We start from the raw sequence: 19,804 nt of genomic DNA, 5'->3' as shown, positions 1-19,804 counted from the left end.
CCATTCATTTTTTCGATCATGAATGGATCTGGCTTTTTACATTGAAATCAATGAGTACAATGCTACTTTGCTCAGTCCTTAAAAGATAAATATATTAACCAAAGAACAGCTTTGATACATATATATTATTTTTTTAAAATACAATGTAAACCTTTAGTAACTAAGCAGAAATCACAAAATCACCATTTTATATATCCGAGACTGCAGGGTAAATTGCAAAACACAAAACCTTGATACTGTGACTGAAATCTTTACAACTAATAAAGGCCAATATATCCAGAAGATTGGACATATGGATATGGATTTTGTGTGAAAATTAGTTTCCTCTCTATGGATACACATTCTGGAAGATTCTGCTTTAAAAGAAATAAAAATATGGATGAATGTTTTTACCTTGATATGCATCTTAGCTCTTTTCAACAGACTTAGAGTGGTGTGTCTGGTGCTGTCCGGCCCGAGAGGCACAAGCTGTTTTAGCTGTTCCAAATATAGCCGGAGTTTAGCCCGCCTGAAATTATTAAAAACGAAGAGCGTTGTAGTAAAGTTGCACCCGAACAGCATCTCCTCTATGCAAACACCATCTGTTTGCAGGATCTCTGTGCAGAACTTGATTCAACGGTGGCTTCCTTTCCCCTCCCTTTGGCAAAGTTTCAGACCAAAAGGTCACTTGAAATGCAGTAATGCTGCTTGGCACATTCAGATAATAGTTTCATACCTATATTTCAAAGCAGTTTGCTCAGTCTGGTTAGCCCTATCTTAACGAAGGGGGAGTATGCCCAGAAATCTGAGAAATCTGGGCAAGGCTGCACACTGAATCTATGGCTGGGTAAGGAATGAAAACTGAGGCTTCACTCCAACCCAGTGATCCTTGCAGGCAGAGATGGAGCTGAGGGAGGGAGCAGGGAGGCTGCAGACCCCAGTTCCCCTCTCCCCCATTAGCCCTGCCTGATGTGATAGGACACAATCCTGCTACACAAGGCAAGGGCGTCCACGCAGCTGTGCACAGCTCAGAGCTGCTTCCAGCCATGGTTTGACAATAGATTGTGACAGGGAAGTTCTAAGGCCCCTTCTCCTCCCATACTGACCCACAGTCCCCCCGAGAAGGAGACATTCCTCCTCTCACTGTACATCAAGGACCACCTTTATTATAAACACACAAGAGAAAATACTTCTAGCCATACTGGGTCCTGCTTTCTCTGTTACTCCTTTGCAAGTATCACTACTGCTGCTCTCAACAATCTCTCCTGTGCTAGTGACATTAAATCTATCAGTAGAAAAACCAAGTGGTATTCCTACAGGTATTTGGTTTCCAAACTTTGTCTGTCTTTGAGAAAGAAGCTGGCAATACAATAGTCCATGAAACAGTTGCTTCAACTATGCACAACAAGGCAGTGTCAAACCAAAGAACAACAGTGTGTAAGTGTGTTTCTACAGTTAAATCCAAAGGAAAATCTCTCCTGGTTTTAATGCACTATTCTGGAACAGGGATCCATACAGTTTTGCAATGAGATAGAAATGGATGCAGAAGCGCTTGCATTAGCAACATCTCTAATATTTTCCTTTCTGCCAGCCTGTTACAGATTGAACAAAGCGATGACCTGGAGCATGCCGACAGCCCCCACAAAGCAGTAATAATAAGTGAAGCGGATCACAAGTGTGAGATGAATAATCATCTTTTTCAAATCTCTTCGATGCTGCACAAAGGAAACAAACTTTGCAGGAAATTTAACGTTTCTGGTCAAGAATGAATTTTCTTTTGAACAAGTAGTTCAGAACTAGAATTCAGCATCAGTCTTTGAAATGCCGCTGAAGAGGATTTAATATGCACCAAATGACAAATTACATGTGTAATTGGAATGATTAGTGTGATGTGAAAACAACCTGAGAATTAATGGGGAAAAAATGCAAAGCAAAATAAAATCTAATTAAAATACAGCACAGTAATGACTACACACTCACACGTGTAGTTCTGGCTGCCTATAAATCAGCAATGTATTAGGTAGGAAATCAAAGAGCATTGCTATAAAACTGTTCATTCTCTCTTCAAGCCACTTAGGGGAAAAGGAATATTGGTGAAAATACAATCCTCAAGAGAAAACAGATGACAGATTTTTTTGTTTCGGCCTGAGGTTTGTTTTTAAATACAAGGCTCTAAACTTAACCCTCTAAATGCTTTTAAATAAACAACAGCAACAAAGACTGCGGTAAGTATTCACAAAAACAGCCCCATCAAATCACAGAGAGCCGCTTTGGCTGCTAACTTAAACTAGGACATTGATTTTTAAAATAGTGACATACCAGAATTAGGGACTACTGGTATACAGAAAATCCTCATCAGGTGAATTTTTATTTCTGTCTCTGTAACCTCTAACAACTACCTGGCTGTTTTTGCATTTTAAACAAAAAAACTTACTTCAGGGACTAAATTGAAATAATCTCGTTTTTAAAATGGCCTCTAAACACACACACAATCTGCGTCACTCAGCACAACTTGGATGCAACTGTATTTAGACAGCTGAAAAGAAAGTGAGGACTGAAGATAAAGGAGGATGTGGCAAGGAAGAGGACAAGAATAGTATCCAAGTAGTAAACAGAGAGCTAGATACATTGAAATGGAACAATCAGTATACTTGGAGTAATTAAAAGTCTGATAAGGAATATACAGAACGGTTGATTCGAGATCTACTCAATATTAATCCAGGAAAACGTTAATGAAACCAGACTACGTACTCAATTTATCTGCCTCTATCAGTATTTGAAGAAAGTCTGCTTACCACAGGGAGAAAGTAAGGATTTAATGCACTTCCTTACCATCAACTGGGGAGCTAACAGAAACGTTACCAAGATCCAGAGGGCACAGCTGTGTTTCTTTTTAAAGCACTAATTCTTTTATGTTACCTGCCAACCAGGTAAAGCAGGACTTTACAGAAGTGCTGTGAAGTACACGGGACTGAAGCTAAGAAAAGTATTTTAACTGACCAATGAGAAGAATTAAAAAGAGCTAAATATTAAAAAAATACTTTAAGGCATTCTCAGCGCTAACAATTGATAGCACTATGTGTAATAAACACACTTGCTAAAAGACTTGCTCTAACTTCACCTTTTTTTTTCTTAAAGGGACTTTTTCGTTTAATTACTCAGCACCTATGAATCCATTAAAGATCTTAAAGCACAAGCTTTATGCAGATCTTTACATAAATGCAGGCATGTTTGTGTGGCTAATTCATATATTATAACACAACAGCATAATCGATGTCATAGATTGTGAGTGTAAAAAAAAGAAAACCAGCCCACCACAATTCCTGTGGTACTGGGGGGTAAGTATACCCACATTTTTCAGTTTTCACATCTTACAAAAAATGTAAGAATGTAAGAAAACATTTCAGGCACGTTATGTTAACAGATCACACCAGCAGGAACAAGGGACTCAAACTTCACAGCAGATAAGTTGTCGCGTACAGACTCTGCCAGCACTATTTTCTCTCTTTTTCTGCAGGGACCTGACAGTTTTTGCTTTTCCTCGGCTGACTGTGACCATCGAAGGAGGGAAAGGCACTCACAGAAGTAATCGCAGCCAGAGCTGCTTTGTGTTTTGCAGCTCACGCCTCAAATTCCACCTAGAAAATAAGAAAAAAAAAAAAGGCAGCCTGGTCTCAGAGCAACGGGGGAACAATCTCTGTGCATGAAATGCGGTTGAAGTTGAGTAATTATGCTCCCCTTCAGCTTCGAAACCCGACTGTTACACCTTCACCCACACAAAGCACAGTGTCAGGCCAGGACATTGGTGCCTACAGAAGCGGGCATTTTTCTCACTTCATGCGGATGCACAGAAATATCCCCATCATCACTGGTACTGAATATATCAGGGAAGGTAAGGATCTAAAAAAAAGCTGTCCAAAATCTGAATTCTCAAGCCTGCAGCTCTCCATTTTGGGTACAGCCCCACGCATGGAGAGTGGTGCATGGGTGACCTGTCTCTGATTTACCACATTTTCCTTTGTGCCAGATGATAAAGGGGTTTCAGATGTTCAAGACTTCAGTGTTTCTCCATAAGCAAGCTCTCAACATGGTCCTATAAATCTGCATTATAGCTCTTCTAACGCTTAATAAAAATGAATTAGTAAGCCCACAGACTTGGTCAGTGTTCCACAGCAGTGGCCATGTCTAGGAGCAGTCGAGTGGTTCATCACGTTCACATAAAGGAGAAAGCAACTTGTTGACAACTAATGCCACGGCTAGTAGCTGGAATTGCCTTGCACTGGTTTTGAATCCATGTAAGCCATGATGGGCAGGTATTTCAGAACCGACGGCGAAATGAACCCTGGAGCCCCACAACTTGGAGGGGCAAAGCAGCAAAACAGTGTTGTGAAGAATCTCCCTGTAGTACAAGGACAACCACCAGAAGTTCATTTGAAGACAACTCACTGGCTGTAGTCTCAGAGACTCCAGTTTGCTCCAGTGCTCGGCTATGAAAAGGCAGGAGCAATGCTGGCCAGAGGAGCTACAGTTCACCACTTCTCCAAAAGGGCTGCCATGCAAAAGTAAATTAAGATCTTTGACCCTAACCAATTTCAAAATTGTGTTAAATGAGTCTAGTAAATAATGGTCAATAAGCTTCCCCATATGTATGAAATCCCAGATGCAAATCCATTTTAGTGCACCAAGAAATGGAATACTGAGATGCAGAGAAAAAAAAAAAAAAAAAAACCAAACAAAAAAGCCTACTGTTCACACTGGATAATCTTCATTCCAAGGAAACGGCAGCGATTCCAAGAAATTCCTACAACTACTTGATAGGCACTTACAATGGGAACAAAATACTTCTTAGTAGGGCCAAATAATATAACAAGAGGTAATGGCTGTGAGTTGGGAGGTTCAGTATGGACATTAGGAAACAGATTTTTTACTAGGGCAGTGATGCACAACCAGAATAGGTTGCCCAGAAAGGCTGTAGAAGTGCAGTCCCTGGAGGTTTTTCAAGATTTACCCAGATAAAGCCATAGACATTCAGAAGTCCCTTCAATCAACATTTCTGTGAAGGTATAAATCAAAGATTGCTTGTAAAGCTGTAGCATTCAACTCACAAGATTGCTCCCATTCATGTAACAGCAAAACACTCCCAACTGTGCAACTTAAACCTGTGCCAGTCTGATTGTACAGTGCTGGTAGGTTTGTGGAGCGATCTGATCCACTTGTAGTCTTTCCATAGGGGCTCTCCAAGGTTTCTTCAGGTCCAGTATAGCAGATAAGAAATGGCCTGCAGCTAGTCAGACAGCAGACAATTGTTCAGGCAGTAGCTGCATGGTTTTCTGACAGCAGCAAAGGTGTGTTTCCTAAACCATTCAAGTATTAATCCAATGACTTTATTTGGAGGCCACTGATCTGCACAAAGCCAACTGGAAAGGCAAAGTGCACATCCAAAACAAGCTGCTTAGTCCTCAGCATGGCATGCCTCAGCCAGGCCTTGGTGAAATTAAATGGCCACGGCCACTCATGATACTGGGTGACAGCATCGTGTTCATGTGAAATGTGTGCTTGTTGATCCTGCCACCCTGGCTGGACAACCCATGCAGACAAAGATGCCGACAGCCTTCCATGTGTTTATGGGTAGGTAGCATGGGGTAGGCATTTCCTTGAAGCTGCACCCGAAGACATAAACCACAGTTCCCACTGTTGACATCGTGCTGCTGACTGCCAGAGATCACTTGCAGAAAGTGTCAGAAGGGCTATGCTCACCTGTTTCTCAACAATTGTGGGCAGGAGCATAAAACTCACTAGAGAGAAGTCAAATTCATGACAAACGTTCACCTTGCACATCCTCAAGGTCTCAACCCACAGCCTCCCCAAATTAGAAGAATGATTCTCTCACATGTACCCATTCTCTGTTGACCCAAAGCTGGCCGTAGAAGGGCAGGAGCAACTCTGTCAGCAAAGTGTGTCATCCCGTGGGAAGTCCCACAACAGTTCTGTCTGGTCCACACCCACTCCCTCCTACTAGCAGATTGCCCAGTCAAGACATGGAGCTGTCTTGGCCATACCAGGAGGCATCTTAGAGCTGCAGCATCTCTGGCTGATGGGCACCGAGGATCTGAAAGGCTAGGAAATGGACAAAAAGCCACTAAATGTCCATATTCCCATACTGCATGCTCTGAATTTCCCTTCATGCTGGCTCCAGCAGAAGTTGGCTGGGTTACATAGGGTGTTGTTGCTTCAACACCCACAGCCCAATGTACCTCTCACACCATAGTGCATCACTGGAGCACCTATGGGCACGAAACAACGCTTGCCTCACAAGAAGGTGCTAACTGTGCTTTTTGCAAGATACTTTAATGCTAAAAATGCTTGCGTGGCTCAACATGTTTCTGTATTTCAGATGTCCCAAATTTAGTCTACTAAACTAGCTCTGTGTACAGGAGGTTGACATACTCTCGAATCAACTGCTAAATATACTTGCTTGGTGATGTTCTGAAAAGAGAAGGACACTGTAGATCAAACACTCAAATGGCATTGAAAATGCAATCATTACAAGCTGCAGTAGTGAGAACAACAGATACATTTGAAATAGATGCAAAAATTAAAAATTCTTCATTTCTGTACATTAACCATTTCAGTCCAAAAACCAGACAGCCTCAGACCCTATCGCAAGGCAAATTCAGTACAAAGTTAATACAAACAAAACCCCCACTTCAAAGAATATAAACCTATTTGAAATTAATCTAGAAGAAGACATAATATTACAAACTGGACAGAGTTACCGAAGCATTTCAGATTCTTTCTCTCATGTTTCACATTTTCTTCCTCATTTAAATCTATCCTGGTCCTGCTGCTGTGCAATGAAGTTAATATACAAAGGTTAAATATAGAGCAGTTACTAAATTTTTGATTGTTGCATAATGACTCTGTAATCTGGCTTAATAACATACATAGGATAAAGTCAGAGAAGAATCTCTGCACCAGAAATGCACTTCTGGAGTCAAATGTTCTCCAGGTACAACCATGAACCAAAGCAGTCTGGGCCAAGCCCACAACTCTCGGTCAGAGACCCCTGCAATGAACTAATGGTTGTGCTTTCTCCGTAAAGAAAGGTGATTTTATCTCCCTACCAGACATGAAATTCAGCATAAAATACAGAAGTGAGCTAACTGCAATTGTAAGACGCTCGTGTTTTTACAGGAAGACTCTTCACAGTTTTATTTATGAAATGCAAATACCTGCGTACAGGGAGCACTCACATTTTAGATAGAATCAGCAAACACAGAAGCTCAGGATCCTTTGTGACATGCACTGGTCAGGATGAACACAGACAGCATCATTATTCATAAACTTATCATTATTTCAAAGCTTTTAAGAAATGCAGACCAGCAGTAAAAACTTCCCCACTGTGACTTCAGGATTCACCTGCCACCAAGGTAAAATCAGAGAGAGGAACTTTGCCTGCCTTCTGACTCCAACATCAACCCTTTCTTAGTACAGCTTGACACAGCAGGCAAGATCTCTTACGGGCTTCAGCTCTTTTTATGTTGTGCACAGTCACACTCTTGAGCGATGACAGAATTTTGCTGCAAGTGGCTTTAACAGTACTTAAAATTAAATGTGTTCATATTATTTTGTATATTCCTGGATATCATGGCCATACATATAATGTAGGTAAACACGTAACTATATACCCCACTCTGCTTAGTAAAAGTTGGTAGTCAAGCATATCTGCCTCACTCCTCCTTAAGCTAACATTTTTCTTAAAGTAAGTGTCAGGAATGATATTATTTACAGCTCTGCAATACTTTTTATAAGCTACCAAAGATGATTCTGTACTAGTTAAAACACATTTGTTTACAAAGGCATTTAAAGAGATTATATATAAACTTCCATCTTAAGAAATCATAGAAATTCAATCATATAAAAATGGTTCTAAAGAAACCTATTTATTAAATATTAAATACAATGGAAGATAACAACCCTCCACTGAAGTATAAAATCCTGTCTCTTCCATATTTATATCAGTCAGAAACACTTTCAATACCTTCTACTCTACAAAGGATATCTCAAATACTTTTTTTTTCCGAAGAGGCTCTAGCTGATACTTGAGCTGCACAATCTATTTCAACTACACAAATTTGCTTTAGTGAAATGGAAAGAAAACCTCTTAGTATTAAAGCACTGTACCATAGCAAGGAACCCAGTGTGCCGATTGCTACGAGATGTGTGAAATGCTCGCTCACAGCTCAGTGCCTCAGAGTCAAAACCAGAAAATTCAGTAGCGCCCTTACAGCGAACCTCTTGGCTTTTTATTATCCAGGAAAAGATAAGCCAAACTCCAGAGTTCTGCAATAGATGCCATTTTTTTTTTCCATATTAAGAACAAAATCCTGAAGTTTGTGCTGCAGGTGAAGATTCATCCAAGGTTCGTTCCACATGGCATTTTTTGCCCATGTCTAACGCCTCATAGAGGCCTCTGCAACTAAATTCAGCAGCAAAGCCCAGGAAGGCACTGTGGCAACTAACAGGCAGAAAAAGCTGTGTCTAATTGCAGTGATTGTTAGTGAATTCAATGCGACAGGCCTACAATCAGTGCAAATGCCTGCTTTATTTACTTTAGTATTAACTAGCAGTTTCATCCTCCATATGCATTTTCAGTGCGCTGAATATTTTTGTACATCTGTTTTGCTAAATTGCAACCAGCCAGACAGCTTTTAGCAGCCAGGTAGCTGCTGGTCTTGGGGTACCTCTCAAGTATCCAAACACAGGACACCATCTGCCTATGAAGGTAATGGCTGCAAGTGTATCTTAAGAGTCAGTACTGCTATGAATTTAGTCACCTGCAAGTTATCATTTGAATACTGCTCAGAAATGTCTGGTGCTGTTCCTAACACTAAAGAAGACAGAAGAAAACCTCTGCTGCCTGTTTTATAGCTTACCGTTTCAATGTTTTGTGCATTTTATCACTCTGAAAAATATTTAAGTTCTCTATTTCGGTATATATAAATGCACACTGCAGCATTCACAGTGCATTTTATTTACTTTCACTTAGTGCCACTTCAGCCCACTTGCTGAGCCGAGACTCCACACTTTGCCTTGTTCACGTTTTAGAACATATGCATGAAACCAGAACTTATTCCTACATCTTTCAGCAAACATAAGTTAAGCAAAGTATCTGCAGTGCCATAAATGCATGCATTTTTGGTCAGCTAAGCCTCTTGGCAGCGGCATGCAGAAAGCTAGCTGGGATGCAAGCTGGGGACGGGTGAATACTGGTTGGACTGCGAGAAGGAAGCTGCTGACTCCCAAAAGAGGGGAGGCCTGGCAGACCTTGCTGCTCATGCCGCCCTCCTCCCCTCGCCTTCTTTTCCCCATCCCTCCAGTAGCTCCCTGCTGAATACAATGACAGCTGCCCATCCTAAATTACAAGTGCTGGGCTACATCAACATTTCTTCATCTCTCAAAATGCCTACAAGCCAACTTTGATGCTCCTTGCACTCCGGTTCCCACCAGAGGGTGAGCTGTGGTGGCCCATGTACTGCCATAGGCCAGGGGCAGCAGCTAAGATGGGCAAACAACAACAACTCCTGGGGCTCGCTTTGGGCTGGAATGACCCTCTAAAGCAACTCGGACAACGTCAGCGCCCGAGACCTGACCGGAGTTCAGGGGCTGGTGGCAGGCCAGACCGCCTATGTGCTGTCCCTTCAGGGGCATATCTGACAGCAGCAGCAGACAGACAGACTGATGAGGGTCCCAGAGTTACACTGGAGTTTGGCCAGCAGAAGAAATAAAAGCCCCGTGGCACAGTTAGTGCCCGCTGCTGTATTGTTCCTTGACCTTCTCCCACTCAAGTTCTCCTCCTGCAGCAGAGAGTGAGCATGAGCTGTCCCAGAGGTGTGCAAGGTGTGACACGGGCATCCCCCTGCCAGTGCCACCCCGCTGCACGCTCATCCACATACCTAAACTGCCTGTGGACCAACCCAGCAAGACGACAAAACCAAAATACACCGGTCGGTTTCCAACCAGTCCTTTTCCTTCATGGGCTCCTGGACGGCACTCAGATGAGCACTTCTGCAGGGCAACACACAGCCAGGACCATGTCAGCAAGGACTCCAGGGCAGATGGGACACCAGCAGCTCTGACTGGTATCTGTTTTAACTGCTGGGGAACCATAGCCTCTGGCTCTGCAGTATTAAGAGCTGCAGGACTGACATCTAACCACCCTCATCTCCTCTCCTTGTTTTTATCCAGGCTTGTCCTCACAGCTTTCCCCAGGCATCAGCCATCCCACTGTCTCAAGCTGCTCTTATTTGAAGAGCAGCCATGAAAGGTTTAACAGCCCTTTGTTGTCTCAGGTCTCGGTGATAAGTAACAGCAACATGCAGAAATTTGAGATGTGCTTCACGGGAAATGTCAATAGGAATTTACAAGCTATACAGGGATTCCCAAAAGCATCACAAGCAAACGTAATGGCAGCTGGATACCATTTGTCTTTCCTGGATGGTGACTATCTCAAATTTGTACGTATAGGATTCTCCATTCTTTGACAAGAGGCAATAAAGTCTCTGACCTTGCAAGAATCTGAGGCAACAGAAATCAAACATTCTGGAACAGCTGAAATCCCTTGCAGTACATTTTTGCCCTTGTATGGATTTCTTTTCCTCTGAAAAAAAAGGAGATTCCAACCTATATTTTAGCATTTCAGCCTTCAGGTTGCGATCCTCTATAAAGAACAGTTTTCTATATTTTAAGCCTTCAAAGTCAATGTCACACAAATACGAACAATTCTTACACCTATAGAAAAGAAATTTCTGTTTCAGGTGTCTTCTATTTTTAGCCCTGTTATCTACTGATTGTCTTGTAACATTTACCTCTCAAACGCTTTTAAGCAATAGCAAGAGAGATATCATCTAGTACCATGAGCTCAGCATCACACAGTACCTACCCAATACAGGCAGATGAACAACAGTGCCTTGTGGGGAAATACATGAGTGACGGCAATACCATTGTACACACTCAAAAACAGAGTCCACAAAAAAAAAATATCAGCCATGCTTTTAATAAACTTGTTTAATTCTTCATTCATCCAGCCTTCCACCCATTTGTTTCGCACATTAAAACGCACACATTGCAACTTAGCAGTCCTTCTAAATTAGACCTCTCAAACCCATCTGTCTTCCTGGCACTCAAGTTTCTTAGATTACACTGCAGGGAGACTTAAGATTTTGTCTGTTACCTCAGAATAGTGTCAGACTCAATTAGATAAGGAAAGTGCCATTGCAAGATCATGCCATTCCAGTATCAAGCAGTTTTAATTCCCACTTGAAGTTACATGGATGTACACACAATATTTACACACACTCTCCACTGAAACCCCATGTGTGGATTAGGACTTGCCACCATTTACATGAGTGTGCAACGCTTTGGTCCTCGCCGGCAGTGGAACACTGCAAAACAAATTTGCACAGCAAATCCAAAGCCACATCTGCAGTTCTGCAATAGGTATGTTTTCATTTGCCACCTTTCACGGTACTCTTGTAAGTAATTTGTTGAGGACTGTAGAGTGTAGGTCAAAGAGAATTGCATTTATTTAAACAAGGAAAAGCTGCATAACAACAACAGGTTTGCACAGGGTTTACACATAGAGGGGAAAAGGACGGTAACTGTAATTTTCCACAAATTAACCATTCACCAAAAGGTGGTTGAAGAGGGTGCAGTGTCCTCCCCAGGTGGCTCCCAGGAGTGTGTACGTCCCTCTCATGTGGTGCTTAAGGCACAAGGTGCAGCGTGGCTCCGAGCACACAAGCTACACGTTTTATCAACTGACAACACCCCAGAGCAAGTCACTGCTTACAAATCAGCTCATGGCTTGAAACTGGCTTTAATTATCAGACTGTTTCCCCACATCAAAATGCTAAGCAAGAACATCTTGTCTCAGGACAGTTGCCAACAGGAAGGATCTTAAAAAAAAAAGGGGGAGGAGAAGACTACAACGCTTAGAGAAGCCTAGAGAAGTTGAGCTGTAGCACAGCACTAAGTGAAGAGAGCACGGTACGAGGCCTAGGGAGCTTTTTCTGCCTAATTTTAAACCTCCCTATAGACCTAGTGATTTTATACATATGTTAAATGAGGGGAGAAATGTGTTCAAGATTTATTTTTTTTTACACCACTGTATGATGCCAAATTAAAGGAGAGGCAAGTCAAGCTGAATTATTTTAGCTAAATTAAAAACATGCATTGCTGTCACACACAGAGCATGAGGCCTTGGGATGGCAGACAGCCGGAATTAAGCAGCCTTTTCCTGCATCAAGTTAAATGAAGTGTGTGAGGCATTAGTATTTGCAACACTGGATACCTGTGACTGTGGTCTTACTGTCTATCATACCTCTATATCTAAATGCCAAGTAAATAACAAGCATCCAATTTAACTAGCCTGACAAATGCTGAAGGGACTCCATGCTCCCATGTGCATGAGGCACCAAAAGAAACACCAGCAATTCACACCACAGTTTTAAAACCTAATCAGATTTAATGCAACTATATCTCCAGTTCAGCACCTAAACAATCACTTTCTCATTCTCAGAGATAGGAAGTTTTAAGCTCTGACTGGGAAATTAAGTATCAGAAAGGGATGTTCAGTGCTATGTCTTACTTCTGGTTTTGCTTTTGCTAATACTTCCTCAGCAGCTGTACCTAGCAAAGCTTCTTGGCCATCTTAGAGGGAGTAGCTAATGATGTCAGCTTGAGCATGCACAAATTAAGTTAATTGGCTTTTGAGAGGAAGGAGGTGGTGGGTGTTGCTGTCTTTTACTGCTGTAGATACTTGATATGTCCTCCAACAAGTCAGTTGGGGTGCCCTGGGATGACAGCATGGTGCCTGCTCCAGCCAAGCAAAGGCTGGTTCAGAACCCAAAGGAGAACACGAAAGGAAAAGAAGAAAAGAAATTACCCTGAAGTAATTAAGAATACACATCTCCAAATGTCTTGCTGTACTCTGTCATTGAAAGTGCTGTACAGTGTCATTGAAACACTGTAATTAGAGGTGGATAGAAAAGACAGAGTGAGGTATATATATAAACAAATTTAGGGGAAGGATTAAATGCATTAACTGTAATTAAAAATGGTCTCTTCCAAGGCTGCAATGGGTACTCTTACTTTCATAAGAATTAAAAGCACCACTGATGTAATATTTCCCCCCCAAACAGTGACAAAATCTGACATCACGGGACAGTGGAGAGTTGCAGATATCTGACAGTCCTGCCTCAAAGTTTAGATTTAACTTGCCACAGCACAGATAGTGCCTTGTTTATAATTCAATTTCCGTCCTATTTCCCTTTCCATTGAACAGTACAGAGCTGATTGTCTCTGTGCCAGACAGGGTGCAGTCGAGCAGAATCTGAAAATGATCCATTTTGGAATGACAAGGTATGGAACAGCTTTTCAAAACTCTTCCCCCCTTCCTCCTTCTTCTTCTTTCTTACCCACAAAACTCATCCTAGATTTCTTAAGCGCAGTGTCCTGAGGTTATCTGGCAATGGAAGGAAGAGCCAAAAGTTTGGACCCACTTGCCATGTGAGTATGTAAAGTCAGGCAGTGGGAACCAAGACACCTGACATCTATTCCAAATACCTGTGAGCATGTAGACCCAATAACTGCTTCTAGGCAAACACACACAACAAGCTCCCAAATTTCCCTAGCAGAAATTATTTGCTCCACCCATGCTGTTCATTGCAGCAGTCAACACAACAGCACTTACCAATCCAGATTAAGTCATCTTTCTTGGGGGAATTACAGGGTTTGTTACCTTAAGTTTTGTAAATACCAGCTAATGTGGTATGTAAGACACAAGAGTGTCTGTGCAGCCAGTATTTGCAAACACTGATGGTACTCCTAACTTCAATAGGAGCTGCTGAGTTCTGGCAGCAATTACATGCCAGGCAGGCCCCTTATTTAGCACCTTGTATCTTCACTTAGTTACCTAAATTGAAACATCAATGCAAGAAAAGCAGATACCTTTCTTAGGCATTAATCCCAAGGTGGCAGTTGGGAGGAGAGGACTCACAAGTAGTTGTCCAACCTTTCAGAGATGTTTTACCACCTTCAGATGCAGTCTTTGACTGTTCCCCAAATCTTCTGCGTGCTCACTATAAGGCTGAATTTAATATAGGCTTTCTTAATGTAGGGCATGTAGCCTGCAACTAGAGTTAGTAGTTTTCAAGTTAGAAGCATTGCAACAGATGACCTCATGCACGTATATCTAAGCCCACACCTCTTGTGTGTCCGCTATGCCAATCTCCACGCACTACACAATTAGTTACATTAATTTGTATAGAAAAAAATGACATAACATGATTTAGAATTAAACAATAATATTAGCCACTTGACATCCTTTGACAAGTCCTGTCACTCTACTCTATTCTAACAGGATGTATCCATAGCTCAGTACGCACGTTTCAGTTTCCATCTCAAAACACAGCACTCCATGAAGTCCCAGAACAACCCTCTCCTTCCAAAAATAGGTGGGGGGCAGGGTGGGGAAGGAATATCTTACCCGTTCTTGTGAATTGCCCAGTTCTTTAGGACAAGAAAAGTCAGTTTTAACTGGATCACATGCATGGAGTTTTTAATTTGGTTTTTGGTTTTGGTTTTGTTTTTTTTCAAAAAATGGCCTAAATTAAACTGCTGTGAAGGAACAGCATTATGCTTTTTCACATTTATGATCTGCTGGCTAAATGTTCATGCTCAGTACAGTTTCTAGAACCTTAACTGCCTCCTCTGCAGCTGCCCAGATGTGATGTGGGGTTTAGCTTGCAGGCAGGCATGTGCAGCTCCTACTGAAATCCCCTGAGCAGGGCGCAGAATCGGGCCCACAGCCTGCCACATGCTAAACCACCGTGTGTACCAAGGGGAAAAAAACAGATTAAAAATTACTTGACCTGCGAAGGAATTCTGTGTAGTAAATCTAAGCACAAGTGTCCGCTGACAGAGACCACGAGGGGAAAGCAGCATGAGCTGTAACAGGAAAGTACACGTTGTTCCATCCAGAAAGAGACATTTTGAATTTGGGACCAGGCCACGGTATATCCAATACTCAAACAGGGTAAGCAGTCCACAGAAAGAAGCGCTGAAAATAGAGCTAGAGATGCTAATACAGCATGGAGGCAGGGAGAGGAGGGGACAGGACAAGCAACCCACAGAATACAGCCACCTCCTCCAGCCTAGGTTGATCCCTTAGTGTCTACTCCAACTAGGGACACTGGGTCATTGAAATTTTGTGCTCATGACATACTTGAGAGAAAATAATCCAGCCTCCTGCAGATTTGGTGTGAATCCTCAGTGCAGAGCCAACCTTGCCTTAAACAGCCGGAGCCGTACTGCTGGCTTTCAGGTGCATTTGCCACCTCTTCAAACCATGGCAGGTACCACTTCTGTATACCCAGTTTTCGTCTGTGGGCTTCCACAGACTGGACTGGTTGATTGGTTGGGATTCAGCCAAGGATTCCCATCACATTATGTAAGACTTGTTTCAGAGGCCAGCTTCTTAAAAGCCCATTAGCTGTCTAAATACCTTTTAAAAACAAAACAAAACAAAAAAAATCAAGGTCCAGCTCACTTGCTAAGCAAGTAGCTAAGCAAGCATAAAAGGAAAACTTCTTTTTTTTTAATACCTAATTCAACAAATCTTTTTCTCCTGCAATCAAGAGAGCAGTCACCACCAGGCATCTCTTCCCCTGTTTGCAGAGAATCAGCACCTAGCTGTTGTCTGTATGGTCCCGAAAGTACCAGAAGTCTGGCCCATCTACCTCCATTTTGTACAAGACCAGCCCACTCTTTCTACCATGGCAGATAAGAATTGGCCAGGTCAATTAGCAGATGCTGAGAACATAAGCCACCTTTCACATAGTCCATTAGAGGCCGACACACAATGGACTTATGTTTGGAGAGAGGAATGAACAAATTCGAGTGGAAAAAACGCATGCACTTGGTTTCTCGCCCATCTGCTTTCTGCTGGCTGTTCGGCTGGCCAGGAAGCACACAGCTTTCTGGAGCCCACACCCAAGACTAGACTTAGGCTCTGCAGTTCAAAGCCGACTTCAGTTTTGGAAAAAGGACATTACGATTTAGTCAAGACTGTATTTTAGTCCATTTTTCATTGCCAAATAAAAGCTTTCTCCAAAGCACAAGGATGTCTACATCTCTGACACCTGGAATATAACTTCCTGAGCAGATTAATTTCCAAGCTTCATCTGCTTAATAGACCCCTCCTTTCCAAACCAGCAGTCTAGGTGGCAAGACACTTTTGTTGGGAGTGCATGATCAGGTGAGCTGCTGTGTGCACTGACAAGACAGCAGTTCAGTGCACGGGCATTTATAGTAGCTATTGCAGCATGTAGTACAGGATAAGCCACAGGTCCAGACACTTGCTGGCTGCCCAGATATGGGGAAAAGGTGAGGAAAGAAGAGCATTTCAGCACAAAGCTTTAAACCTTCTGATTTCTTTAGTTCCATGCATTTATCAGACTTAGAAACATGGGACATTTCAACAAAAGCATAGGATTAAATTTTCAGTTCTGTGGGTCCAATTCTTTATGGACTTTGCTAAACAAGCTCCACAAAAAAACTTATTACAGCAATTTAAGACATAAACGCTGCTATATATTTTTCTCCGCTCTTGGAAACCTGATGTTAAATTACAGGTAAAGGGGGGTTTGAGCTCAGACTCAGCCTTGCACTGGCTGAGGCAACACCATTTGCTTAACGACGACAGCCGGCACCCTCAGAGAGGCAGTCATAGGTGGGGGGGAGCAGACGCCTAAACCATGGTAGTTGTCTTCTCCCAAAAGGCAAGTCCGACTCTTAAAACATTACCTTGCTTAAGTGCAAAGGTACGTTTATTGGTGTAAAAAGTTCCTTGTTTGACGAGAAAACCAGAAGAAACAGATATAATACGGAGGTTAAGTTCTACTAGTAAGACGAGGTGGTTCCCACCACTAATCTAACAGCCACATTATCTGGATGGTTTACGTATAATCACACATCCTAGAAAAGGCAGCAGGTTTTATAGAGCCATTATAACAATGAGATCTGTACCAGGTCGGTAAGACCCATCCAGCGCAGCACTCTCCAGACAATAGTGGCCAAAACTGGATGCTCAGGAGAAATATTAAACTGACAAAGAAGTGAACTGTGCTGCTCTGTACTGTAAATTAATACCATCACTCAAAGCAGCAATCTCACCCTCTCCCTGTGCTGGCATTAAGGTGTGCCTCTCACAGTGAGCTGGGTCAGGAAAATGAACTGGCTGAAGAAAGAAGCTTCTCCCCTCCCTCCTGCACTGGCAGGAAGCAGGACCCAGGAGCAGCAGCGTGCAACCGGGCTGGGTTAAAATCATGATGGAAGCACAGCAGCGAGAGACATACTGGGTGATCCTTCCCTGGAAGGACTTTACCTCCAGCACCAGTTAGGGGGTTTCATCAGCTATTGGCGGTACCGTAGCCATTCAATGTGATGGATCAATGGAGTTAGTACTGTTATGCAGCATAAAGATATAACCGCACTGGTAATTTGCAATTTTGAAAAGTCGGCCCATAATAAAAATAAACATTAAGCATTGTTCTGGTATGCTATTATTTCAGTGACCTTTCAGTTCTGTTTCAAAACTTCCAAGTTTATCAGCAACTGGCAATTACATGCTTTTCATTAACCCTGCAATTTAGTAACATGAAGAACCACAGAGAGAATTGCAAGATATCCATCTATGCGCTCTCTCAGCTTATATAAACTTTAAACTCCAAGTAACTCTGGTGGGTGAAATTAATGTACCAATGAATGTAACTGTGCTCCTGGCATCTGCACTTCCTTCATGAGAAAACTGACTATCTATTAGAACTTAACTTCAGGGGCACCTACTCTATTTACTTTATCAGCTTCTGTTGTACATCATAATGCACCCATCAAAATAAGTAGTTTTCATCAAAACTACATTTATGTACAAATATCTGCTTCATACACATGATGATGCAATATAACAACCTTTTTCTGGCAAGATTTTAGGTTTAAGGACTATACAAAGCATTACCTAAACCTCAGGACAGCATTACCTTCTGCGTGCATGGTAACACTTTGTCTCTCCCGGATCGGCACTGTAAACAATGCATACATTAGGCTCATTTGGGAAGAAGGAAAGGTTTGTTTTCTTCTTCTAAAAGGTTTTGTAAGTCACTATGTGTCATGTAATCCTCATCTTGCTCTTGCACTACTAAAAATTCAGGACTGTCGCACTCAACTGATCAGGCCACCTCCACAGCAGTCTCAGATCGCTGCAATACAAACTAGTGAGCCCTGAACAAAAGGGAACTGCTCCCTGTCCTACTTGATACCCAGTGATTGAGCTAAACACTTGTGCACTTCTTCTTGGAGCAACTTCCATAGGAAAGCAGGGAAATGCCCCCAGAGCATACCCCTCCCATCACCAATGCCTGTTTTTTACCTCCACACGGCTCAGCTGGCCAGCTTTTGTCAAACCAACACCTGGGGACCTGGGATGGGATCTGTCAATTCCTCCAAGCAGGAGAGCACTTGCAAGGCTGATGCTGAAGTGCTGAGCACTGCCACGCTCAAAATCATCAGTCCACCCTGCCCAAAGACATTAATCAGCTTCCTCTTCTAATTATACTCCCACTGCTTGCCAGGAGTTTACTATTTTGTGGAATGCAGGCGGGACAACTTTCAGCACTGCTGATCTGCGCCTTCCCCCTTCTTGATTAAACAAAACTAGGAAAACCCCACAGAGAATAATACAAAGGGTTTGACAGAGGCAGGAGGTAACTGTCCATCTAGATCAAGCCGTATCATGGTCACCCAGCCAAGGCACTTGTTAGGCTCACATGGTGTCAGTTTGGGGACAGCAGCACGTGGCCTGCCAATTTTGGAGCACACTTTTATTAATTTCCTCACTAATTCTTAAAAGCTAGTTTTTAAAATCATTAAGTTTCACAAGCAGTTTTCAAAGACCTTGCCATAGAAAAGACAAGATCTCGAACTCCTCCTGCAGCAGAGCTCCTCACGGCCAGACAGGAGTGAAATGACTTTGTCACCAAGGGAGCCCTGATGGCTTGGTCCCAGTATCCCTCGTCAGGGCTCCATCTGCTTCCGACAAGAAAGGATGGACCACAGCAGGGAGGTGTCGCTTCCTCCCATGGTCCCAAGCAAGCTGAGGGGACAAGTCCACACATGAATAGCAGAGGGCAGATGACTCACTGCCTTCACAGAGCAGTGTGAAGATCTCAGTATCATCTTCAGGGGAATATACCTTCGTTTCTACATTGTAGTGTAGAACTAGTATAAATTGATGCAAATAAATGAGATTATGCTGCATCTTTTTAAGAAGCTTGAGTCTCTCATGGATTATTGGGTTTTTTACACTACGGAAGTTGAATTCCTCTGTACAGCTGTCAGGTTAGATTGATTTAAAAACTGCCCTGCAAAAAGTCATGATTACCAATGTACTTGCTATTTACATTGCTCTGTGAAAGCCTAGCGATATAACGGTCTGGCTGGAAACAATAACAAAAAATATCCACATGAATATACATGTCTCTATTTGTCATTAGGAACTACTTACCTCTGACTGCCACTCTGATTGACCTGTCTGTAATTATTAAAATACCTTCTAGAACCTCATCTGTCCTTAGGATAGAAGATTTCCTGTCTTCCTACTTTTTATTTAGGGGGTTTCCTGTTTCATGGCTCTGAGATGCAAACCTTAATCACACAGGACCAAAACACAACTGCCATTAGAGGGATGAGTCCTTATGGAGTTTCACTG

At 42.4% G+C, this 19,804-nt stretch overlaps 1 protein-coding gene across 1 annotated transcript in view; it reads right to left on the bottom strand.

Moving 5' to 3' along the window:
* Positions 1–393: 393 nt before the first annotated feature.
* Positions 394–19,804, bottom strand: part of LOC104161942 (max dimerization protein 4-like) — a gene marked incomplete at its 3' end in the record, with an annotated part of 32,423 nt that continues 13,012 nt past the window's right edge. Inside the window, exon 3 of the mRNA XM_009700538.1 lies at positions 394–508. Within this exon, the coding sequence (XP_009698840.1) occupies positions 394–508 (115 nt within the window). The remainder of the gene's footprint in view (positions 509–19,804) is intronic.

Source organism: Cariama cristata, unplaced genomic scaffold (genome assembly GCF_000690535.1).
Source record: "Cariama cristata isolate BGI_N322 unplaced genomic scaffold, ASM69053v1 scaffold4670, whole genome shotgun sequence".
NCBI classification, from domain to species: Eukaryota; Metazoa; Chordata; class Aves; order Cariamiformes; family Cariamidae; genus Cariama; species Cariama cristata.
This window is presented reverse-complemented; position numbering and strand designations above follow the sequence as displayed.